The 27,780-nt window shown below is 27.0% G+C and overlaps 1 protein-coding gene and 1 long non-coding RNA gene across 2 annotated transcripts; one reads left to right on the forward strand and one right to left on the reverse strand.

Moving 5' to 3' along the window:
- Positions 1–14,061: 14,061 nt before the first annotated feature.
- On the forward strand, positions 14,062–26,222 carry Cbl (E3 ubiquitin-protein ligase CBL). Its single transcript, XM_015512045.2, has 6 exons — positions 14,062–15,044; positions 22,013–22,159; positions 22,243–22,374; positions 22,950–23,087; positions 23,610–23,829; positions 23,938–26,222. The coding sequence occupies exons 1-6, from the start codon at positions 14,482–14,484 to the stop codon at positions 24,115–24,117; spliced, it is 1,380 nt and encodes a 459-aa protein (XP_015367531.1). The 5' UTR covers positions 14,062–14,481; the 3' UTR covers positions 24,118–26,222.
- Positions 20,863–21,554, reverse strand: LOC149060362 (uncharacterized). The gene is made up of 2 exons (XR_016189623.1): positions 21,177–21,554; positions 20,863–21,112 (listed from the first exon to the last, which is right to left on the reverse strand). It is a non-coding gene; the product is annotated as an uncharacterized LOC149060362 (long non-coding RNA).
- Positions 26,223–27,780: the final 1,558 nt, after the last annotated feature.

Genomic DNA, 27,780 nt, shown 5'->3' on the forward strand with positions numbered 1-27,780 from the left:
AAATTTTATATTAAATTTTCAAATATTACATGTGTTTAGTGTGATATACCCTATACCAAGTAAAAATATAATTTTGTAACTTATATTTTCGAGTTTTTTATGAATTTTTTTAAAATTAAAACTTTAAATATTTATGTATATTAATTATTTTTAAGCTTAAAAATTTTAAATTATTTATTATCTATATAATATTAATATTACCTATAGATCATCTAATACGATTTTTATACCCTTCTATTGTTAGCATATTGATGCGCATTGAAGTCAGTGTTGCCAGATTAAAAAAATTCAAATTCCCTTTTATTGATTTCATATTTCCCGTTTTGATTAAAAATTTCCCGCACCAAAAATTTTTTTCTCGCTACGCTCGTACTCACAATCACTGATAATATATCATTAACTGTGGTCAAAATGATAAGATAACACCATAGTTCTATAAGTTGCACACGCCACACACAATAATAATTAATAGTCTATTCTTATGTAATATAATTTTGAGGTACATAATATAATAATTAATAAGAAATACTTTTAACATCTACATAGCAATTTAATTTTTATTTATTTTGATACACTTTATTAATATAAAGGGCCACTTTATATAGATATAAGATACTAAAATGTAAATAATAAAATATTATCATCAAAAACAAATTATTAATGACCATTCTAGTCCTTTAAAAGTATAACATATTATTTAGAAATCATAATTTAAATAACAAAACATAAAATAGGATAATAAAAGTATAAGATTATCTTATTATCAACAAAAACAAATTATTATATAAGGAACACACTGCTTTTATGACTTAGAAATACCACTCTAGTCCTTTAAAAATTAAAAGTATAACATATTATTTAAATATCATAATTTAAAAACAAAATACATCATAGGATAATAAAAATACAAAATTAAAAAAAAAACAAATTATTATATAAGGAACACACTGCTTTTATGACTTAGAAATACCACTCTAGTCCTTTAAAAATTAAAAGTATAACATATTATTTAGATATTATAATTTAAAAAACAAAATACATCATATTATAATAAAAACACAAGATTAAAAAAAACAATTATTTTTTATACAGAATTTTAGCGTTATGAAGTCTTAAATGTTCTTTTGTCACTTCAAAGTTGGTACAGTTAATATTTTTAGCCCCGAATGATGATCGAATTACAGATATTGAATTTAAGGTATCATCTCCCAACCTGTTACGCTTTTTAGTTTTAACATCTGTAACTATTGAAAAAATTCTCTCTGCTTCGGCATTAGAATGGGGCAAGCATAGACACAATTGTGCAAGGTCCGCTAGATTTTTGTACATTAATACTTCTGAGTAATCTTCAAGTTTGGAAATTTGATGCCAAAACTCCTCTACATCCAAAGAAATTAATTCTTTTTTTTGTTCTTGATTTATTAATACCTTGATTCTTCTCCATTCCATTGTTAACTCGTTTATATCAAATGGCTTATTGAATGTTTCTATTAAAACTTTAAAATTTATATCAGTACCATCTGTCAGTGCTATTTTTGGATCAATAAATTTTAGTTGTTTGAAAAATAAGTTATTGATTGGCAATCTTTTTTTAATTTCAATTGCAGCTTGAATAAAAAATTCCAAACATTTATTTTTTATTTCTGTTACAACTTCTGAATTGAAATTATTAATATAGTCCTCACATTCAGTTCCCAAAAAAACTCGATCATTTTGTAAAAAATTATTAGGGTCATCAACATTAATAGTATGGAGTTGTACGGTATTCAGAACGTCAGTCTTTATAAAATGTGTTAAAAACTCTTTGAGAATGTTTTCAGAAGCATCAGATATTTTATGTATCAATATGGTCCGACTTTGAAACAATGCATTAAATTTATTCAAAATATTTAATACATATTTTAAAAATAGTAAATAAGCCTTTGTATATGAATTTTCCATCGATCTTAAAATATTTTCAGCGCTAAGTAATTTGTCCTCAACAACAGCAACACGAAAATAACTAATTAATACCACCCAATATTCTAGTATACGAGAAACACACTGATGCATGGATAACCATCTTGTTGAAGCAAGTTTCAATATTTTTTTTCTCTCCATATGAAAATATTCTTGCATTTCTGTCAACTGTGAACAACGTTTAGCACTCCCTGAACAATACGTTGAAATACTTCTCAATAATTCTTCAGGACCTCTTGGCAATTTCTCACAAGCCTTCCCTGCAACCAAAGCTGATGAGTGGCATAAGCATCTCATCAATATAACTGATGGAACATCCTTAGTTAGATGACTAAAAAAAGAATTATGCTTTCCGACCATAACATTAGCACCGTCTGAAGCTAAACCCAAGATATTATTTAGAGGTATATTTTTGGAAACTAAACAATTTTTAAATGCGTCATAAATTTTTTCTGCCGAACCGTCAGTGGCATCCAATAATATAAGCTCTAATAATTCTGTTCTAACACGGCCTGTTGTTGGAGACATATATCTAACTAAAGCACACATAAATTTGTGATCAGTAATATCTGTGCTTTCATCTACAAGAATTGAAAACGGTAAATGTCTTAAATTATTTATAGTTTCAGTGGATTCGACATTTGCAATTATATTTTTAACAATACTTGTGCATTTCGTTCTGTTTAACGTTAAATCTTTTGCAATTGCTGAATCAGTAAAACATTTACCTATTACATCAGTTAAGTGATCACTGAGATGAAACGCCAAATTATGTTCAGCAAAAAATGCAGCCAACCTTATCTCGGCTTCTTTAACTGACTGTTTTTTTTCAGAATCAGACGTTGGACGTTGCAATGCATCTCTTATGTTCACTGAGGTCTTGATTAATTTTATTTTATCATTGTGCTTTTTTCCAGCAGCGTGCTTTTGAAGATCACTCTTACCGCAGTTTAATAAGGTCTATATAAAAGACTAACAATTAAATCATAAATGCAAGTAGTGTATTATTTTATATTATGTACCTTGCAAGCTTTGCATTTAGCTTTAGTGGCGTCATCTGGAACTTTTTCTAGCCATCCATTAAATTCAGCAGAAGTTAACCAGTCGTCAACAAAAAGTTTTGATCCTCGTTTGTATTTTTTTGGTGGCGTAACGGGGCAATCTTCGTCTGAATTCATTGTGAATTGTTTATAATTTAAATAGAAACAATTCATTGTGAATTGTTTATAATTTAAATAGAAACTATAGAGAACCTATATTAAAAAAATGTATTAAAACTGCAAAGTAATATAAAAGATGAAACTGTGTAGTGCATCTTACCGTCTGTACATAGGCCGATGGCGAATGGAAATTGAAGATTTTACTGCGGTCTGCGATAGCGATAAGATAATATAAAAATAAGAAATACATGATACATACTTTACGTAATAGTTTAATACCCATATTAGTCATATTACGCTATTTATTATTAATAGGTCTATAATAATAATGCTACAGAGCCTATATATATATATATTATTTAGGCTCTGTACAAGACACCAGTCTACCTACAATAGTACAAAGTACAATCTACATTGTGTTAACTAAGATATGGTTTAAGCTGTTTAGCTGTTATCATTTCTTAATGTCTTATCCACAATTCATATAAAATAATATAATCCATGATGAAGTTTTCTTTATCATGATAAATTATCAATATTTAATTTTCTGTTTTTATTTTTTTTTTCGAAAAAATATGTTGGGCTGATTAATTTCCCGTAAATCGAGTTGGTAATGAAATTCTTTCCCTTTTCCCTAATGGTATTTTTCAGTCATATTTTTTCCCTCTAAACGGGAAATTTCCCTCCATCTGGCAACACTGATTGAAGTACGATAATTTGGTTAAATTTAATACAATGCACAAATGATAATCGACCGTTACAACGTTGATGCGCAAACGATATACCTACGGTATTTTGGGACAGGTAAACAGACGATGCACAAATGATAACGGACAATACGGTCTATAAACCAACGATTAATAAATGGTTCTATCGACCACTACATTAGACAAAAAGCAGTAAGTGGGTAGGATCTTTATTTGGATAGGGCACGCCTATGCTTATAACATTTAGGTGCCTCGTTCCTAGAGAGCAGATAATATCTTCTGTCTCACAAAGGTGCCTGTTATCTCAACTTTTGTTATCACTTATTGAAATTCTGATATCTTAGCCCGCCATTTTTAAATCTCAAATTTCAAGTGTTAATCAGTTGAGTACAAACTAATTTTATTATTATAAAATCAAAATCAAAAACCATATATTATCCACAACAATTAGTTGCATATTTTCTGATTTGTGTAATTATTGTATTATTTATTTTATAAAAAATGGTTCATCGGTGTGTTGTTTGCGGGAGTAATGACAAAGATGACACAACATTATTTTTCCATGTGTAAGTATTTTTTAATTAATGGGAAACATGTACTTTCACATCATATGTATATAACCCTTTGTTTAATTGAGTAAATTATTTCTTATAGTTTTCTGAAAAATGATTCGAAAAGACGTATGTGGATGGAAAGTCTTAAATTAGACACAATTTTAAATTGGCATCGTGTGTGTTCAAAGCATTTTAAGCCACAATGTTTTAAATCTACTACTGGCCTTCCTTAAAAGAACACTCTGGCCTAATGCTATCCCTTCTTTAGATCAAGACTTCGCCTGATTTCGCCTAGTCGGTACGTAGTGCACTAGTGCATCGCGTAATATTATTTTTGTTTTGTATGTATACAATAGTTAATAACATACTCAATATTCGAAGAAAATAATGCCGTATTGTAGTGTATTTGGATGTAGTAACAATAAAGGAACGCATAGATTTCCCAATCGCGATAATTCACCTGTGCGTTTTAATAAATGGACCAATTTTTGCAAGCGCAAACATTTTAAACCAACTAATAATTCTGTGATATGTTCCCATCATTTTAAAAGTCAAGATTTTGATGACTCAGACGTTTTAAAACAAAAATTATTAGGAGACAAATACAAGTCAAGAGCACCCCGCTTAAAATCAGGTACAGTACCAACAATATTAATTGTAATAAATAATGATAAAAGTAGCGATGGTAATACAACAACTAAAAAATCCCGTTCTGAAAGAATAAAAAATCAAGAAAAAAAAAGATATGGTTGAGAGTTTAATAGCTAAAAAATCAAATATTGATTCATATGAACACAATACAAATGAGGAAAAGTTAAGTTGTATGGAGGATAATATAAGTGATGTAGAAGAAAACGTGTCATTTACAGATAATGATTTTTATGATGATCCCGATTTTGAATGTGAAAATGAAGAGGAAGACTACACAGAAGAATTTGATAATGTTGAAAATACCGATATAAAATATTGTTTAGTTTTTATTAATTCATTACTAACACTGTTTACAATTTGTAATATTTGTAAAAGTAAAATAATAAATAAAAAATGGTACGCAATTGGTGCAACAATATGTGTAAGATCAGAATGTAGCGAAGGTCACTCATCAAAATGGTTTTCACAGCCTGTTAATAAAAAATTTTCTAAGGGTCACGTACATGTATTAAAATAATACTATTATTTATAACTTTATAAGTATTTAGAAATAGTGTTATATTTATAATTTAAAAATAATTTAAGGATCTATTTATGAAAATCAAAAATATATATTTAATCGGCGATCAGCGATCGGCAGGCGATGAGAATATTATTATACGTATTCTTCATACGGTTGCTGCGACCGCCTGCCAGTGCCAGTGCCAGTGCAACGTTGCATAAAAGTTAGCAGGTAAAAACGTTCTCAATCGTGTTATTAAAAAAGGTACCGCCAATAAGGACCGTTATCAATCGTGTTCTACCCTAATACAAAATGAAATAGAACTAGGATCAATTATTTATTCAGATCAATGGCGAGTAGTACTTTAAAAGATATAGGTTATCACCACGAAACCGTCAACCATTCCGAGTGTTTTGTTGATCCTACAACGCGCCCAAACGCAAACGATCGAGCGTATATGGAGACATGTTAAAACTAAATACGGAATTAAAACAGCAGATTTGTTAGACCGACAATTAATAGAAGAATGGTGGCGGTTCGTTAATACCCAACACGATTTATTAGAAGTTTTTTGGAATGATATAAAAATAGTATATGATGTATAATAATATATAATGACGTATTGAAATAATTATGAAGTACTTGAAAACGGTAAATAAATAAATTATTTAGTAATAAATTGTTTTAATATGTTATTATTTTATGGTACCTAGCTAGGTAGCATAGGTACTACACCAACGAAGTAGCGGTAGGTAGCATATTAGACGAGTACCTGTTTCTGTTAGTTTTAGAATTAGTATAGTATGTTAAATTTTAAATATTAATTTATTACATGGTGGTAGACGGAAATCTTGGGTTCACAACAGAGGCTTTTGAAGCGATTTCAAAACAAGCAAAAGAGAACATTGTTTGTTGTAATTTAGTTATCTATGAAATGTGTATAAGACAACATGTAGAGATGGATAGTCAAAAAAAAAATATAAATAATTAATATACAGGGTGTACCAAAATGATTCATCCGATTTCAAAAAATCATATTTATTGTAAAATTTGATTAATCATGTTAGAATTAACTTTACGTTTTAATGGATTATTTTAAGTTTTAGATACAATGTTTATAAGTTTTCAATATGACCCGCCTTACTTGCACGACATATATCTAGGTAAGCGATATTCAAATTCCTCATAAACCTGTTGAAGCATGTCGACAGTAACCAAGTTGATGGCGTCTGTAATGCGACTTTTCAATTCGTCAAGATCTTTTGGAAGGGGAGGTACATAAACAATGCTTTTTATGTAACCCCAGAGAAAAAAATCACAGATTGTAAGATCCGGCGAACGGGGCCATGGACAAAATGTAGCGTCATTAGCACTACAGCGACCGATCCATTGCTGTGGTTGGTGCTTCGTTTCCTAGTTCACTAACCATTACGGTGCCAAATTTATCAACTAGATAACTTAAAATAAACTTAGTTATCTAATATTTCCATTAATACATTGGTCATTAACCTGCGATTAACCGTTGCCGAACTATATCAGTTCGTAATCGGATGAATCATTTTGAAACCCCCTGTAATATAAATTTATAATTTAAAAATATAATAACTAAATTAAAATTAAATGTTCAAATTTATAAACCATAATTATATTTTAGAAAGAAATATAAAATATCATGGGAAAAGTAATAGATTAAAAAAAAAGCACCTACATTCATAAATTGTTTGAGAACGTATGATAAGGGCGAATGGCCTATCCTTTCTTTATTATCTATGGGAACGATGCGTCGCTGCTTACGAATTGCGTCCCGTATATATAAAGGAATACTAGTTATTGCGTCTCGTGTTTTTTTTTTAAGCACATCTGAATTCCGCCCTCTTTACCTGTGATATCTAAAATGGTCAAATATGTAAATATGTAAAATTATTGTTATAGCGCAGTTAAAACTGTTTCCTACTCTACACGTATCTATAAAACAACGTAACATTTACTTGAAAAGCGTAAATTCGATCATAAACTAGTATAATATTATATAACCTTAATAATTAATAAAGAACAATTTTTGGAACTAACAACGTTAGATTTGCCATCATAACAAACAAGTAGATTCATAAAAAAGTTTTTTTTCTAATTTTCGCCTATACAATAATATTTTTAACCAGAGAAATTACAAAAAATTCATACGAAAACAATATATTTTATACATTTTTTACCAATAGATCATAACGGTAATATTGTTTATATATTTACAATTACAAATTCAATAATACAATAATAATATAAAAAGCCTAACCGACAACATAAACCTTAAACCCTCTCTAAAAACTACCTCTGAAATCGACAGCGCTATCCTTTCCTTAACTTCCACTATTCAAAATTCCGTCTATTGTAAAAAATAAAATATAAATATAGAATTTTGTTTCCTGAAAATACTTGTTTAAATTATGTTATTTCATAATGTGTAACGATAAAATAGAATAATAATTTTTAAATAGTAAATAATTTATTGCTTTTAATAATTTTGATTACATCATGGTCTTTAGAAGAAAATAAAAACACAAAATTAAAAAAAAATATTCAAATTTTTAAGATTTTTTAATTATATCTATTAGCTCTAATTTAGCCAATTTGAAATTCACAACACTAGCTGATTGATCAAAATGACCTGAAAAATCTATAAAATATCAATCCGAAAATTGTATTTAAAATAGGGGTTGCTTTTTAAATTGCTATTTAAAAAATTGAAGTTTTGTTGCGCATAAAAATACACGAGTTAAAAATAGTGAATTTAAAGAGGCTGGTGGTTTATGAATTGGATTCGCTTCAGTCATATTAAACTTCTCCAATGTTACTTTACAATTTAATTAAAACTTAAATTATTTAACAATAATTAGTTGCTTATACAAAATATACGGGAATTACCCAGCTCGGTGATGGTGAATAATTATTAATTAATAACAACACTACTCTCTTTTGACCAACTCATCGGCCGAAACGTAGGTAATAGGTATTAATACAATAAGAGCTCTTTCACACGAGACATTTTGGCCGGCCACAAGAATCGTGCTTCTGTTTACAAAAATGTCTCATATTGATTCACACAAGATACTTGTCGTACTAGTGTGGCTAGTGTTGAAAATAATATGTTAATTAAACTTAGATTTTAGAAATTATTATTTATTATTATATTATTTTTAATAATTAGTTTATAATACTAATTGTATGTTTATATCCACTTTATGCAAGTATGTTTCTTAATAATTATAACTATTCAATAATAAAAAAAAATTTCTATAAATGTCGTTCTTCAAATGTGAATTATATTTTTTGTAGATCGTGACCAAAAAAATTTTGGCCACCCCTGCCGTATACCGTGCTGTAACTTAAACTTCTGAAGAGTTCATTGATGTTTTGGTACAAAAACCCAGGAAATTAGATATTGTTTTATGATGAAAATAAATCTTAGTTAAACAACATAATATTATTATGATTTATTTATGTATAATGTATATATGTATATAATTGTTTTAATGCAAGCCCCCCTCCATTGAAAATAGCTGTGTACATCACTGGTTGCCGATTACATTTCTTAACTTGAATAGATAGACAGATAGTAAAATACTAAAATGACTAGTAAAATGATTATTTATGTAATTCTATACTTCTTTACTTATTAACTATTCAATATTGTAGCTCAATTAATACTTTAAAAAATTCCTGACTTAGAATTCAGTGTTTATAAAATAATTTTTTAGTTTTTAAATTACTAGGTTTAAAACAGTTCGAACTTCGAGTTTCTGAAGTTCTTTTCGTAAATTATGAATACAACTAAACTTTATTATTATTATAAAAACAAAAATATTAAATTAAAATTAAAATTACAATTAATCTACATTCTACAATATTCAACTAATTTCAAATGTATTTTTAGCACAAAAATGGTGGATAAGTGGGTACTGCTCTGTCTGCTTTGTTCATCTGCTGTATAGTAATTGTCAAGCATGCCATTGTTATGGATGTGATAAATACATATTTGAATACAATGATAAATCATTGCTAAATATACAAAAAGAAAAACAACAATCTACCTACGATTAAAGATTCTGAGAGGATACGCTGTGTCATCCAAGCATACTTACATAAATGATTAAATTTAATAGTTAAAAAAATAATTAATACAAATTGAAAATATTACAAATAAATATTAAATGTAGCTTACTTTTTTGATGAATTTTTTCTTTCGATGGAGGTAGACAAACTAATCGTCTAATTCATCTATTAAAATTTAAAATGTCTTATGTTAGCAATGAAAATAAAAACTATAGATTTAAACAATTCTAACTGAAAAAATAATTTACAAAGTTAAAAAATTGTGTTATGGTTATAAATAGCTCAAAAAGAGTCAAAATGGCTTAAAAATGTTATCATGTATATGAAAAATGATAATAATATAGTTATTTGTTGAACATTTCAAGTGTCTGCAGTTATCTACTTGTTTTTGAATTACATAAGCACACACACACACACACACACACAAATTAAAAATCGTTAGTCACAATTATTTTTTGTAAGCGTTTATAGTTCAAAACGCAAAACTTTGCAAGTAATTTTGAAGTTGAAAAGTCATAAAAAATTTTGTGTTTATAACTAAGTATTAAAAATACAACACTAAGTTTTCAGTAAGTTTTCCTTCAAGTAGCTATAGAGAAAACTCGAAGCATCATTATAGGAAAAATTTTAAGTGCGTTTGAATTTTATATTTTTACGAAATAGCGTAAAAATATCGTTACGATAACGATTTATCCTGAAACGATTTTAAATATTTAATATTATTCAAAAAGTATAAGTCGTAGATTCTTGAACATTTTACCAGTTATTTAGATTGGCATTTTCTTGACATGATTTAATTTTCGAAATATTTTGACTTTTTTTGAGATATTGATAGACAACTGAAATTTTCAATTTTTCTGAAAAATTTTTATTTTAGTATCGATCAAATTTTTCTGGCCCTATCAAAATACTTGAAAATTTAATGCAAAGTTTCTCATAAGTTATTCTTTTAGCGATTAAAAAATTATAAGAATACATATGTACAATTTTTTTTTATTAGCATTTGAAGTTCAAATATTGACAAAAATTCGTCAAAACCATGAATATTTGCAAATTATTTTGTAGTTAAAAATTCATAAAATTGTTTGTATTTATATGTAAGGTTAAAAAATTCAACACTAAGTTTTCCATAAGTTTTGCTTCAAATAGCTATACAGAAAATTTGAAGCGTCATTATAGGAAAAATGTTTTGAGCGTTTGAGTTTTAAATTTTTATGAAATCGTGTAACAATAACGATATCCTCAAATCAGATATATGTATATTGTATATCTATGATAATTAAGGTATTATGAATTAAGATAACAACATACAATGTTTTTGGAAAAATTGATTAACCATGCCTTATTTTAAAATGCGTCCTAATTGAAAATTAAAATATTTGTTTCAAAATGGAATAGGTATATGACATTATTTAAATATAATATATCCTAGACTGACAAATCATCTCCGTTCAGAATCGTTTTTCGTATACAATGATACCTATCATTGCTTTCAAATTTAACCTTCCCTAGTCGGAGGTTCATCCCACCCCCTAATGTACAGCAGAGTGACATCCACTTACCCGCTTTTTTTATTATTTGTTTCCAATCGACGACCAATGAGGCAATGAGTTAATTGACACTAATCTATCACAAACTTACAGTAATCGTCAGTGACTCAATGCATGGGCCATATTGGCAGCCAAAAACTATGATTTAAAATGTAAATTCAATCAATATTACCATTTTAAACAAAATTCTAGGTGACATGACAACGTACCAGTCCATCGATATCGTAATGAATCAAGACCGTTATCATCTATAAGTATAAAAACATACTGCTACATAATCATAGGTAACGAATTTAACACATAGTTTGAGTAATAGGTAGGATTTTCAACGGGCTACAAAATTCACGGGTTCAGCTAGTACTTAATAGTTATTAGGTGTATATCATGTATATCTTCATTTCTGAATTTTAATAAATTATAATAATACAATTTATAATATGTGACGACATTAGATTAACCTTAGATTGATTTAACAATTAATAATTTGTTTTATAACTTTTTAAATATTTATAATTTCTGAATTGCAATAAATAATTATAATAGGTAATACGATTTATAATGTGTGACAACTTTAGATTGATTTAAAAATTTAAAAAAGTAATTTGTTTTGTAGTTTTATATAAATTTGAAATGTCTAAATTATAAATTGTAGTAAGAATAACTACCTATTAATAGATATAAATAGGTATATAATTCAAATACCAAAATGAAAAAATGAAAAAATGAAAAAAAGTGAGCCCCCCAGGAAAATTGTCTGGATTCAACACCAGAGCCTGATTTACAAATTTTGGGGCCGGGGATTTAAATAAAAAGAGGCCTCATATACATTTATTAATATTATAATAATATATAAAACTAGCAAAACTTTTGGGGCCACTCCTTGGGGCCGGGTAACTAGTCACCCTGGTACCCCCCTAAATCAGGCACTGTTCAACACTGTAATAATACATACAATACAATATTGTATATTTAATCAATGTAAATACTGGTATTTATTACCGGTTTCAATGATATTATGTATAGATATTTGTGGTTATAAATTATAATCAACTCAGTACTCAGTATCAATTTTACTCACTTCTAAAAATTAAAAATAAATCAAGTTAGAGACGTTCGATAAAATTCAGTAAATAATCATCACTTATTCAATACTAATAACTTGTACAATCTACAATGTTGACTGTTGTTTGTTGTACACGTCACACACAGAAGCGCAGAACGTGTGATTTAGGCCTAGCTATTAATATTATATATCAGTGGCGTAATAATCATAATATTAATTACGTTTTAGTAATTAATATTTACGCTATTAGTATTGTGTTTAATTTTACTTTCAAATAGCCAAAAAAATAACGAGTGGGGATCAAAATAGAAAAATATCAAGAAAAAAAATTGAAACGTTATTGGCATATATAGAATTGTATAATAAATTTGGTTTTTTTACTGAAGTTGAAAAAATGAAGTCCTGTGATTTAAGAAAACAAGCATCAAAACTAGTAAGAATGTAACCTGAAAATTTAGGAACAGAATTTGTCGAGGAAATTATTCAATTTAAAAAACATATTTCAAATTTACCAGAAAGTATGAAAAACATGCAAGGCATGATACCTACCTTAATACTCCATCACTTAATATGACTTTCCCATTTCCCTAATGTTGAAATTGCTCTTAACATTTTTGTTTGTATGCCATGCTCTAACCCGAGTGGTAAAAAATCTTTCTCTGTACTCAAGAGAGCTTAAGATTATTTATGTTTATCTTTGGCAAATTAAAAAACATTGGCGTTATCTTTTTTAAGCATTGAAGATGAAGTTGTTTGAAGTATAGGTTGGACTAATATTGTTGAAAAGTTTGCAAAACTTAAAGCTAAGAAAAAATCCTTTTCATAACCCAAGTGAGTTTTATACATAATAATGTTCAAATGTTTGAAATATTGGAAAATATTATATCTACCTGTTATAAAATTTTTAAAACATTATTATAATTAGGTATTAAAATAAATTAGTTGTTCTTATAAACATAAAAGATATTATTTACTTTGAATATTTATACTATATACTATATACTATTATACTATGTATCAAAGTGTTCAATATCTAAGTGCTTATAATTAATTTGTTCGTTTATTTGTGTACGTCAGTGATCGGCGTATACGACAATAGTTAGGTATAAAAAAAAATGCAGGAACCTTTAATTAATAAGTATTAAACATATTTAAGGTAAGAGGTTAATTAAAAATATGTGAAATCAATATTTTTTCGTAGGAGGGAGAGGGCCATCAAATATTGTTGCCCTAGCGCGTTGTTGGTGGACTGGTGGTTAGGACGGCACTGTGTCTGGTGCCTAATTTAATTTACGTAATTCGTAATGCACTACGTGACTGGCGAGGAACCGCGATAACTGTGAGTAGTGAGTACCAACGGCTTAATGCCGCCACGTCGCACTATCGTACAACAAACCAGAAAATACCATAAAACGTGAGAAATAAAAAGTTTCACTCCAATCATGGTCTGCCACTCGGCCCGCATAACGGTGACACGTCATGCCGCCTCCGCCGCCGACTGCCGTTATGGCCTTATGGGTATAATATTAATCCTGTACGAGTAATAGATATGACGGAGCACGGGCCACGGAGCACTAGACAGAGACAGCGACACTGCGTCGAGTCTTGAGTTGCTTCTTTCAGTCGGCTCTGACGGGGGCATGACGTAGTACTGAAGTAACGGGTCTATGCACCGTTGCGGTATGGTGCGTAACACTCCGCACCATACGACGGCCGACCGAAAACCTTGGATATTTTTCATTTCCGTGTCGAATGATAATAATAATTGTCCACTTCCTCTTTTGCACATTCTCTCACTCTAACTCACTGATAACGATACGCGTTTCTCCGTAGCCCAGAGTTCAGACACAATAAATAATAATAATAATAATAATAACGAATAATATTATATTAATATTAATTATTAATTTCTCGCGACGATGTCGATGTGTAAATAAAACGGTGCGGGCTGTGCTCGACTCATCGCCGATCGAATTTTCTCCGGTTTTATTGCTTTCATAATTTCGCGTTGGCGGTCCTCGCGTCAAATCGCCACCATGGTAGTCTGCTGTTTGAGTCACTGTAGCTGAGGTATCTAGATAGTGCAACACACGAATCATTGTTGTACTGACTCATTTGGCGGCCGATCGACGACCGACGTCTGACGATATGTTATGTATGGCGGACCAGTGATGCCGGTCCGGCGACAGTCACAACCGTGATCCATTGCTCAGTGTCCGTAGCTATTGATGTTTTTGTACGTCATGATGTCATCGAGCACAAATCGAATGATACAGCCTAGGAATCTGGCTTCGATATTGATGAAATTGCATGGTGCCTTTGCCGAAGCCATTACATCGCCTAAAGCGTCCATTGATAAGCGCACGCTAGAGAAGACATGGAAGCTGATGGACAAGGTTGTGAAACTGTGTCAACATTCCAAGATGAACCTAAAGAACTCGCCACCGTTCATACTTGACATACTGCCAGACACGTATCAGCGGCTCAGGTTCATTTACACACAGTATGAGAATGACCTTTCTGAGCTGTACAACAATGAGCATTTCAATGTTTTTATTTTGAATGTGATACGTAAATGCAAACAAGCCATAAAATTGTTCAAGGAGGGCAAGGAAAAAATGTATGATGAAAATTCACATTATAGGAGAAATTTGACAAAATTGAGTTTAGTGTTCAGCCATATGCTTAGTGAGCTCAAAGCATTATTTCCAAATCATAGGTTTGCTGGTGATAAGTTTAGAATAACCAAAAGTGATGCTGCAGAATTTTGGAGATCTAACTTTGGAATGAGGTAAGGACATAAATGTATCTCTATATAACTTTTAAATCATTTTAATGCTAATATTAAAAAAGCAAATGTTAGAAAATTGTAGAGCAAACCTTTTAAGATAATAGCAAAGATGTTAATTTATATCCATAATTTTACTCTCATTTTTAAAGAATGATTTTTTTCCTTCAACAACAGCTATAAAAGTCAAAATGTACAACAAAAATCAAAAAGATAGTGGTTACATTTACCTACAAATAACAAAAAACTATTTTTATTTATCTGACAAAACCAAGAAAATTAGTAAATCTTTTATGTACCAATATCAGTTGTTAAAAATTAAGATATAAAACTGGGGATATAACTCTGTAACCTAGATAAATATGTTCCGGGGTATGTATTATTATACATTAAAATCATGTATTTAATACTTAAATTTAATTTGTATTTAGATTATCATTAAATTATTTACATGATAAGTACCTCGATAAGTACCAACCAACAGTAGGATGGCCAGTTTCAATTTTCATAAATCTGAGATAACAAGAGAACCTTGGCTTACTACTTATTTACTACCTAATAATTTTAGTATTCAATATATTATATTGATTATTAAATACTTTTCAATAATTTATGTACATTCATAAAATTAGTGAAAAATATGTGGTGGAGTGTGGAAAAACACAAATAAATCAGTCAAATTCGACTATTATAGATTGATATCTATGTATAACTATTATTTTAGTTTCGTTAAGAATTAATAAAAAATAATTGTAATTTTATTCAAAGAACATAGGTTGGTAGATTTTAATATTAGCGATTATTATCAACATTATGTTAATTGTAATAAGATAATATTTTTCATTTTAGTTAAAAAATATTGTAGGGTATCTGAACTGACTGTAAAAGTTTTTAAATAAAATAAAGTACCTATCTAAAACATGACTATATTAAAATAGAATCCGGGAATAAAAGAACAATACATTTTTAAAAATTTTAAATATATTAATAATTGACTATGAAACTTAAAATATTATGGGGCATCATTAGAATGGAAAAATATACTTATCTATTATAAAATATAATATATTATAATAAAATAATTTTGTTAATTGTATAAAAGGGGTCAGTCTTATATTTTGATACTCAATATTAAAAAACAACTTTTTTTACCTATAAATTCAATGAAAAATGTTGTTACAAAACAGGTGGTAGCTCCTATAGTATTAATATATATATATATATATATATAATATTTAATATAATATAAATTGAATAAAAAAAAATATATATATCATCATTATTTTTCGTTCTATTTAAATTATATGGGCTTCTCTTTTGTAGCTCAAGTTTATAGTTTATATAGTTTGATACTGTAGAGAATAGGGAAATGGATATAACCTCGGATATAACCTATGGAACACTTAAGCTTTTTAACATTTAATTTAATTTATATAATGTTTGGCACATATTATGTTGAGATACTAGTGGTATAATAGAAAGTAAAATAACTTTTTACTACTGTAAATTCACTGTATAGACCTTTTCATACTTTTATGCTATTATTCGAGTGTTAAATAATAATAATTTGATATCAATAATTTTTTACTTTGTAATAATTAATTAAAATATTTTTTTAAATTGTACTTTTTTCCGTATTTTAGGTATCTAGTTATTAAAATTTTGACTCAAATTTTGTCAGGAAAAGTTTAATATTGATACATTATTTAATACCTAAATATGTAGGTAATAACTATAAAGAATAGTTGGTAGATCAATTTCATAGTGTTTATACTATTATTTTTATAGAACCATTGTTTTTATAAAATTATTTTCAATGTCATCAATTTGCAACTGTATATTTGTGTAGTCATTAAAGCTAATCCAGTTAATCGGACATTTCTACATTTATTTCTTACCTACATATTTTTTAAGTCTTGCAAGAGTGGAAAATCCTTTCTCTACACTCATAATAATCTGTACTGTACATAATATTTTCAGCCAAAATTTTAAGGTACAAATCAAATTAAATTGACATAATTTATGGGCATTAGAGCATTTTTTGGAATTTTTGTAATAGTTGTATCAAATATTTTCCACTTTTTAACCCATAATATCCCACTCACCTTAGATCATAGATTCACCAATTTAAAAATCAGCAAGGTAAAAGACTACAGCATCAAAAATATTTTGATATTTTGAATTGATTGCATCTATTGGTAGGTTATAATTTGATAAGCTTAATAGAGTTTTTTGCGTTTGGAAAATCTGCTGACTAATGATATGTATAATTCATTAAAATATGGTATGAATACATTTATTCTATAATATACATCTGAAGAGTTAGTTAAATAATTATGGCGATGACTTAGAATCCCAACAATCCTAGGTATTGATGGTTCAACAATAAGTTTAGAATTAATAGCTTTAGCACTTAAATACAAGTGTTTAATTTCAATTTCAACATTGATCTAATATCATGACTGATTTTACAAGTTCTATGAGCCCAATAGCAGAACTTAAATCCCAATTTATATTAATATCAGGTTTTAGTAGACTAACTAATATTTGATGAGTTATAGCCAAAATTTTGCTAATAGTGACCAATGTTATAAAAACTCAAAATCACAAAGTTTTTTATGAAATGATCGAGCAGCTGTTCCATTATCATTATTATTTGGTATTATTTGTTTCATAGATTCAATTATTATTCAATATTTATAATATATTTTATAAATATTTATTTTTGAAAATAACAATTGCTTCATCCATCTAGTGTCATAGTAATTCATTAAACGTGAAGGTTAGGTTAGGTTAATTCCATGTTCAGATAATTTTGTTTTTATGATATTAGATCTTTTTACCTATGCTCTAATAAATGTATTTATTTCTCTTATTACCCCAATGCAGTTTCTATCAGGTTGTAATTTTGATGCATCGTTTAATATACAATTCAATGAATGAGTTTACATTCACTAATTTGCTATAGGATATTCCTCCAATACTATTTCCTGTACTCCATTGAAAGCTCCTCTGATTGCAGCAGCCCTGTCATACCCTTTTCAAATCAAGAGTGTCACATTTTGAAAGGTTACCATAAGTCATAAATATTTATAAATTTAATAATGTAGGTATAATAGTAAGTAAAGTAGTGATATAATTATGTACCTAGTACGTAAATAAAAAATTATGCACTTAAACATTTTTAAAACACATCTTTTATTCCAAATAAAAATTTAAAAATTTAAATGTAATTGGGTATTTTATAATAATTATATACCTAATACACATTGTAGAACTTCAGAAATGTATTCACAAAACAATTTAAACTTGACAATGAACACATTTTCGACCTTTTTAGATTATAGCACAGTGTTTATTATTGGTAAATTCATATTATCAATAATTTATATGGCCATGTTTTTATACTATATATAAAAACGTTGAATCAGAGATTTTGATAAAAAATCATGAGCATGATGGTTGTTGCTTATACTATTAATTGATTTTTGGTTAAAAAATGAACTGTTTTTTGCTGATAGAGATATTTTAACTGAAAATTGATAACCGATAGAAAAATTTTGAAAGTAATGAAAAGAATCAGCTTTTTCTATCAATTTTTTAAGGAGTATTTAAAAAAATCATTTAATCAATTAAGTTAAATTACATAGGAAAAAGTATAATCTTAACTTTTAAGTAATATGTTTCACTCACTTATACATGATCTTAAAAATCTAAAATATCTATGGCTGTACTTTTTTTAAAATCATTGTTGTGCCACAGAAAAGTTAAAAATTTAAACCATATTTTTGTCTCCGATAGTCATGTATAAACAATTAACAATTTAAAAATATGTAATTCGCTTCTTGTTATATCCATATTGTAGAATATTTATGTTTAATTATGCATGCTTTTAATGTATTTATGTTTGGCTACCAGTTGCATTTACACTTGATAAATAAATGTATGTGTATAAGTACCTTAATAATAAAACAACTAACCTAATATAATCTATAAAATTGTTTTCTGTGCACTCGAAACACATAATATAGCTGACTAAATAAAACTTGAAATTCATTCTATTCATACCCTTGATCACAATGGCACATTATATGGTACTTAATTTAATGACAAACCATAAGTAATAAAAATTTTTAAAACATATGCTATTTTTAGACTTAATTAATTCCCTTTTGATGGAAGTTATTAGTTTTGTTACTTTTTTATTATCACAATGTCAAGAGTTATAAATAGAGTCCCAATGTTTGAATGACTTATAGGCGACAGTTGGGTAGCTTTAAGCTACCTGCTGGGTCGTAAATGATAAATATAGATAGTAGGTACGTGAAACCATTGCATATTTTCTCTGGACTACAAGCATAGCAGGTATTTAACCTACCAAGTGCTTATCAGTGCACTCTACTCATTCTTAAAGTATAGTATATTTCTCAAAATCAGTTTATATAACATTAGTTTATTGACTGTTAGAGAAAAAATTGAATATATCATGTTTAAATGCTATTAAATTAGTCACAATTGATTTGTTACAACAAAACTCATTTTGTTGCAGAATTAATGTGTTTATGTAGATAAGTTAATGAGTTTATAGTTAATTATTTTTGAGAAAATAGAAATTGTTGATATAAATATTGAAAATAAACTAGTGATTTATTTGTTTTTTTATGAATGAGATTGATTAGGTAGATTTCAGAGAGAGATGGGAAGAATTTTTTACTTAGAGATGCATTGAAAAAATATGATATAAAGATAAATATTGTTGAAACGTTATGTTCAACGTTCCTGTCACAGTTTAAAATACCTATTTATTAAAGTATTTTTAAAACTGTAGTTCCTATTGTAAAAAACCTACCAATATAAATTTGATTTTTATCTGAATTACCCATCTGCATATCAACCTCTTGATGGATCCATAGATAGGTTCAAGTATTTTATTAATATATATTTTTTCCTTGTTTATATATTGCTTGTTCAATTTTCAATGGTGTTTGTTTTTATTGTCATTATAGTTTTTAAAATGTATTATTTTAAAATTATATTTTAATTTATTATATAAATTTAACTCATAAAATGTAAGCAAAATGTTTCCATCTACCTAATAATATATGATATTATTGATATTATAACATACTTAAATCAATCAATGATTAATATTAGGTATATTACTTATGAAAGTATAAAATATTCTTGGATTCATTACATCATGATACAACGAATAGCTGTAGAATATAAATTGTGTTTAGATTCCAGTATTCTAGTACATATTATTTGGATTTTAGCAATTGATTATTTTTAATTGATAATTTTCTATTAATAATCTATTGTATACAAGGCATTGACACTAAAATATAAATACAATAATTACAATTTTAATATCTTGAAATTAAAAATGAATTTCCAATTTGTTTTTAAAAATGTTAAGTCTTAACAGCCTGTACTAATATTTTAAAAAACTAATTTTTTTAATGTTTTAAATCTTCAATTAAAAATTGTATGTAGTCAATGTTTCACATGTAAACAAAAGTTTATTTTGTTGTATGTAATGTTTAACTGATTTATTTTGTCTTCAAATATGTCAATATAAATAATAAGCTACTTTTTTATTAATTCCTTTATAAAAAAATGTTTATGTAATATATATATTGTCAAGCAGGGACGGATCGGCAGAATTTTTCGGCCCGGGAAAATTATTGAGACCGGCCCTCTATACTATAATATCTAATGTTATACATAATATTACTCGTGTTTTTATAGGTGGTTAAACTCCCTCCCCCCCACAAATCACGATTTAAAGTTTTAAAAATTACAATTTTGTTTACTGACTTATATTTATTAAAATAAAATTTGCACATACATAATATAGCAAAATAATTTAATATGAAAGTTCAGAGTTCTTTATTGAGTAATGCACTTTTTTTTTTTAGCTTATTAATGATATTTTCTGTGTCAATATCATTTAACATTTTTTTCTCTACTGCCATTAGCATAAAATCTTCTAAATATGAATCAGATAATGTGCTTCTCAATCTGGTCTTAATACATTTAAGTATAGAGAATGATCTCTCACAAGCTACCTATAAAAAGAAAAGGATATTCTTATAATATTTTAAGTTAAACCTTCAGGAAAAATGATCTTACTTGTGTCGTTGGCAAAGTAAGTAAAAATTTGTAAGCTAAATGTGCTATAAGCATTACTATAAAGATTAAATTTCATATGTAGTGTATAACAACAGGTAGCACAATTCTTACAGGTCGACAGTGTTGTGCAATTATTGTATTTCTTTAATTTGTCTTCATCATTATCATCATTATCTTCATCATCAATGTGATTCAAGGTATAGGACTCTGCAATATTTATTTTTAATGACTCCCAATTATTAGAAAAGTGTATTAATTCTGTCCTTAATTTATCAGCAGTAACTTCTGAATCAAATTTTATTAATTTTGAGACTATAACATCAAGTGCTTCAGCTGGAAGACCACTTTTAATGTCATTGAAGTTGCTTACTATTATCATATTATGAGATAAGAAGTGATAAGAAGTCAGAAATTAAAATAATTATGATAAAGACGTGATAAACTAGTAAATAAATAAATAATAAATATTGAAAAATATGAAAAAAAAATTCATGACAATTTATAACAAAATTAAAAACTGTTTGCGTCTATAGCAGCCCTCAAGGATACCGGCCCACCGGGAAGTTTCCCGGTATCCCGATGGGCCAATCCGGCCCTGTTGTCAAGTTGAAATGATAATAAATGTTTAGATTTATTTTAATTTTAAGTGTTTGTGTTTATTATAAGTATAATATTATTTTTATTGTATGGGTTCATGTATACATTTTATTACTATGTTTAGATTGTCCAATGTATTAATCTATCTTTATATTAATTGTATTAATAAAAGAAAATCATTGTGATATAATTGATTTATAAATTATCATAATTTATTATTTTTTTTTTTTTTTTAATAGCACTGTAGTTCCTTGGAAATTATTTCGTAGTGCTCTTCATGACGTACATCCAATTGTGAGTGGATTAGAAGCTATGGCTCTCAAATCAACAATAGATTTAACATGCAATGATTACATATCAAATTTTGAGTTTGACGTTTTTACCAGGTAAATTAATGGATTAGTTATTCTACAAATTATTTTCATATATTTTTTTAAATTTACAACTGATACATTTTTTTATTGTTTAGATTGTTTCAACCTTGGCCAACTTTACTAAGAAATTGGAAGATATTAGCTGTTACGCATCCAGGATATGTTGCATTTTTAACATATGATGAAGTTAAAGCTCGTTTAGAAAAGTTTATCACTCGACCAGGGAGGTTTGTAATTTTATGTGTATCACACAATTGAATACTTTTAATTGATTTTATGTACAAATAAACCTGATTAATCTGATTGTTAAATTTTAATGTAATACTTAAAACTTATAATAAGATAAAATAACACAATATAAATAGTATAGATTAATACTTAAATAAATTAATAATGTAATGTAATTGGGTTTTAATGTTTCACACTTTACCGAGTATCAGTATTCATCTCCAGAATTATTGGTTATTGATTTTAGTTACAATATATCAAATAAATTGTTTTAAGATAATGTTTATATTTAAAATTTTCTCTTACAGACTATCTTGAATCAATGGCCTATTGATTCCAATATTTTTAGAAATAAAAAGAATAAAACAAGTTAGATTTATCAGTTGCTTAGTTTTTAATTTGAATAAAAATACTACATACAATAATTGGTCATTGATATTATTGAAATCAGTACACAATTTTATGATATTAAATTAGTGTAAAATAATTATTTGTATTTTATACATTTATTGTTGAAATTATTATTGTACCTCTTATTTAATAGTTATTAATTATTATATTGGTTTGTTATTAGTTATGTATTCCGTCTAAGCTGCACACGACTTGGACAGTGGGCTATTGGTTACGTGACAACAGAGGGTGAAATATTACAGACCATTCCTCAAAATAAATCCTTATGTCAAGCATTATTAGATGGTGCTCGTGAAGGATTGTAAGTAGATTTTCATAAAAGAAAAAAAATATGTTTTTAATTATTTACAGGGTAAATTGCATTTGGTGTTATCAGCTTATATATTATATATGTCAGGACAGTAAAATTTTACTCAGTTTCATAATTTAAAATTTTTAAATATTATTTGTATGATATTTTTAAAAAGATTATCAGTAGTTTTTCATCAAAAATTAAAATGTTAATTTAGTTCTGTTAAAAATATAGGAACTAAATTATTACTGTTTTGATAAATATAATGTAAAATACTGTTCAGTAACTATGATTACTTATTAATGATTATAGTTTTAAAAGTTTTCTTATGTTATCTTTGAAAATTATTCTCATTTTTACATAGTTGCTATGCATATCTCTAAAGTACAGCTGTCTCCATTTAAACTATAAAGTATTTGTATTTTTATTACTATGTTGTGACTGAATTCTTTTTAGGACTTTTATTGCTGTATTGTTAAAATTAGAGTTTGTAAGTAAACTGATTATTAACCACTATTTTGATTTTTTCAGTTATCTCTATCCAGATGGACAAAAAGGAAACCCAGATCTGTCAAATGCTGTGGAACAAAGTCCAGAAAATCATATTAGAGTTACTCATGAGCAGTACGAAATGTACTGTGAAATGGGATCTACTTTTCAGATATGTAAAATATGCACAGAAAACGACAAGGACGTTCGCATTGAGCCATGTGGTCATCTTTTGTGCACACCATGTTTGAACTCTTGGATGGTATGTCAGCTTGTACAGTGTTTTATACTTATGTTCAGTGAATTTCCATTAATGTGTTATTTTGGTTATATAAAATAATGATTGTATTATTTTGTTTCTTTCTATCAGGAGTCTGATGGCCAAGGTTGCCCTTATTGTCGGGCTGAGATAAAGGGTACAGAACATGTTGTAGTAGACCCATTTGATCCAAAAAGAGTCAAATATAAAACCGTTCCCATCATGCCTATTGTAGTGCAACATTCTGATGATGAAGAAGATGGCGAAGATGAAGAGGAGGTGGTAAAATAACACACAATGTCGTCGTCGTCGGCGACATTTTTCCAGCAAGGAAAGTATAATAGTTATAAATAATAGTTAAAGAAAAAAGTTGTTGAGACAATTTTACTGTGATATCGTATTGTAGACATTTTTTAATTTGTCTGCATTAAATATTTCGTTTTAAATATGACGTAACAAAATTCCCATTGGCGATATGTATTGTCAATAAGGCGTATTTTTTCGTATGTGATAACTGTTATGTTAAATATATTATTCAAATAAAATGTGATAGAAAATAAGAAGAGTAACATATATATATATATATACATATAAATTATATTTTTTAATTAATTTAATGACAGTAGGAGATAATGCAATTGAGTATAGTGATTACATTTTAAGATAAAATATGATTGTGTGTTTTTATATTATATATTACAATATTTATATATTTGTCCTATAGTATTTTTTGAACCCTATGATTTGAAATCAATGTCCATACCAATTATTTGTTTGTTATTTTTATTATCTGCTACAATATGATTTATATATTTAATTTAAATGTATTGTATGGATTTGTTATATGGTAATGGTTCTCTTTAAAAATTATAAGAATTAAAGTGATTTCTGAAGTAAAGAGAGCGATACTAACATATTTTTATTTTTTCAGCATAAAGATACTATTTAAAAAAAATATATAAATTGTAATTTTTCATAAACGATATAGATATTTAAAAATATGGCTGTATAATGTGACAATCATACTTTGACTGTATTATTTGCTTATATTGATTTCATTATTTCTGGAAAGTAAATAGTAATTATTACATTCGTAACAGATCTAGTTTAAAACAATTATAAATACTTAGTGTTTTGCTTGATAAGATTTTTAATCATTGGGTTCATGGTGGATTTATATAATGATTGTACTATTATTATTCTTTGGTTTTATGTTTAGAAGTTGATTTCTAGTCTCCAAGCAATCTAGTCTAATTAAGAATTTGTATTTTTCATTTTTCCTATCTGTGTATATATAGGTATAATAAGTATATATAATATATATACATATCTCTTAATTCTAAAACATTAAACCTTATAACATTTCTGTGTAGTGATATTTTCTATTTTTTTTTATTACATATACTTGTATGTATTTGTAATTTATATTATACTATTGTCTTATTATTGTTTGAGTGTTTGATTATTTTCTTAATTATCTACCGCAATTTGGTTAGAATCAATACACACTTTTCTGATAATGTGGTGATATTATATAAAATGTTTAGTAGTTATATGTCTTGTGATCAATATTTTCTTTATCTACATTATTTTTAATAAAGTTAATCAAAATCTTTTTACGTATCATTTTGTTATAAGAAATGTCAACTAATATTTCTATAACAATCATGTATCTTACTCTACTGTACACTGTAACCAATATTTTCATGGTTTTTTTTAACATGTTAAATTTTATTTTTATTTATATTATTTACTCATATTGTATACTACATGACAAATGTTTCTACTTTGACCAAATGTTCATCTTATTGTATTAACATACACCCGTATATAATATTAATGTTCTGTTTACATTTTAAACTATAGCAATGCTGTACATTAAAAATACTGTGTAATATTTATCATTTAGATTTTAAACACTTATAAAAGCAATAAGATGTATGGAAATTATTATTAACTCTATTTATTTACAAACAAACTAAAGTAACCTTTATTTTAGGGGCCTTAAATATTATTTTATAATGTTACGAATACAGGGTAATGTAGTCTACAAGAATTAATTTATAGAAATGAATTCCAATATTATTATTATTATTATTATTATTATTAGTCATAGAACAATTTGTTAATTATTATATTTTTTTTATTGCCCATGGAGGCCAATTGACAATTATTTTATTTTTATTGTTTTTCAAGAAAAAACATGTGTGATTTCATATTGTAATGATCTTTGAGCTTGAGTAAAATAAGTAAAATAAATCTATGTATGTCAAAATAAATCACATAATTTGTATAAGGTGTAAATTATAAGCAATACGTAAATATAAAATGTATTTTAGTATTTATTTATTTTATTCATATTCACTTTAGTTTGTACTGCTATCGTATTTTTGTAACATATTATATATATTTTTTTATTTGTAAATAAACCAAATAGCTAATTATTATATGTACAATTATTATTATAAAATATGGCGATTTCATAATCATTGTATTGTGTTTTGAATTAATCTACTCAATATACATCCTCATCCTATCTATAGCAGTGCATAAAACAAAATATTAAGTCATGTTGAACAAAAAAAAAACCCTGTAACTAGTCAACAACTATACATAGTTGATAAAGGACTTAGTTATCATAATTCATAATACTTTATATTATATCATAGATATACATATTATACCTGGTTTGAGGATAAATCGTTATCGTTACGCGATTTCATAAAAATTTAAAACAAACGCTCAAAACATTTTTCCTATAATGATGCTTTAAATTGTCTCTATACCTATTTGAAGAAAAACTTATGGAAAACTTAGTGTTGAATTTTTTAACCTTAAATATAAATACAAACAATTTTATGAATTTTGAACTACAAAATAATTTGCAAATATTCATGGTGTTGAAGAATTTTTGTCAATATTTGAACTTCAAATGCTAATTAAAAAAAATTGTACATATGTATTCTTATAATTTTTTAATCGCTAAAAGAATAACTTATGAGAAACTTTGTATTAAATTTTCAAGTATTTTGATAGGGCCAGAAACATTTTATCGATACTAAAATAAAAAATTTTCTGAAAAATTGAAAATTTCAGTGGTCTATAAATAACTCTAAAAAGTCAAAAAATTTTGAAAATTAAACTGTATTTAGATAACACTAACATAAACGTTTGGTGAAAATTTAAAGTATTTACAGTGATTAATTCGATATAAAAAAATCGATTTGGTCGAAAATTGGTTTTGCGTAAAAATTCCCGGTTTTCTGTCACTTTTTTTTTGTTTTTCTCGATTTTTTTTTAAAACTGTTGGAAACTGTTAACTTTTGACCTCTATAATGCACCAAGGATATTCATTTTCCCATCGGAAACCACCCTCAAAGTTCAAAATTGAAGCATTATTTCGACTAGTTATGCTCTACACAGACATAAAAAAAAAATAGGCGGGTAAGTCATGGATGTCGCTTTGCTGTATAGTAGGTTACAAGTGGGTTACTGTAATGGATGGAATTATATTTGAATACAATGATATTATATCATTGTATACGAAAAACGATTCTGAGCGAAGACGGTTTAAAAAGAAATTTTTTTATGAATTTCTAGTTTAAAATTATTTGCGAATTTTTGTGATTTTTACACATGTTGTCAAAATTCAAACTTTGAATGCTTGTAAAAAAAAATTGTGAGTTTTTGAATTTCTTTTATTTTTCAACTGCTATTGTTATAATATGTTAAGAACCTTGTATTAAATTTTCAAGCGAACAAATAAATTTTTATCGATATTAATTTAAAAAAAACTAATAATGATCGAAAAGTTCAAACCCCTATGAATAGTTCAACTTAAGTCGAAAATTATTGAAAATTGCATGGTGGATAGAATATACTTATATAAACATTGGGTGAAAATTTCATGTATCAATGGTCATTTGTTTTAAAGTTACATCAAAAACCAAAATC

The sequence above is a fragment of the Diuraphis noxia genome, unplaced genomic scaffold (assembly GCF_037042655.1).
Source record: "Diuraphis noxia isolate RWA-SAM2 unplaced genomic scaffold, SU_Dnox_SAM2 contig0001, whole genome shotgun sequence".
NCBI lineage: Eukaryota > Metazoa > Arthropoda > Insecta > Hemiptera > Aphididae > Diuraphis > Diuraphis noxia.

Coding starts and splice junctions, on each gene's coding strand:
- Cbl (XM_015512045.2), top strand. CDS start 14,482: ATGTTTTTGTACGTCATGATGTCATCGAGCACAAATCGAATGATACAG. Junction 22,375..22,949: donor TTTATCACTCGACCAGGGAG/GTTTGTAATTTT, acceptor GTTTGTTATTAG/TTATGTATTCCGTCTAAGCT. Junction 23,088..23,609: donor GATGGTGCTCGTGAAGGATT/GTAAGTAGATTT, acceptor TGATTTTTTCAG/TTATCTCTATCCAGATGGAC.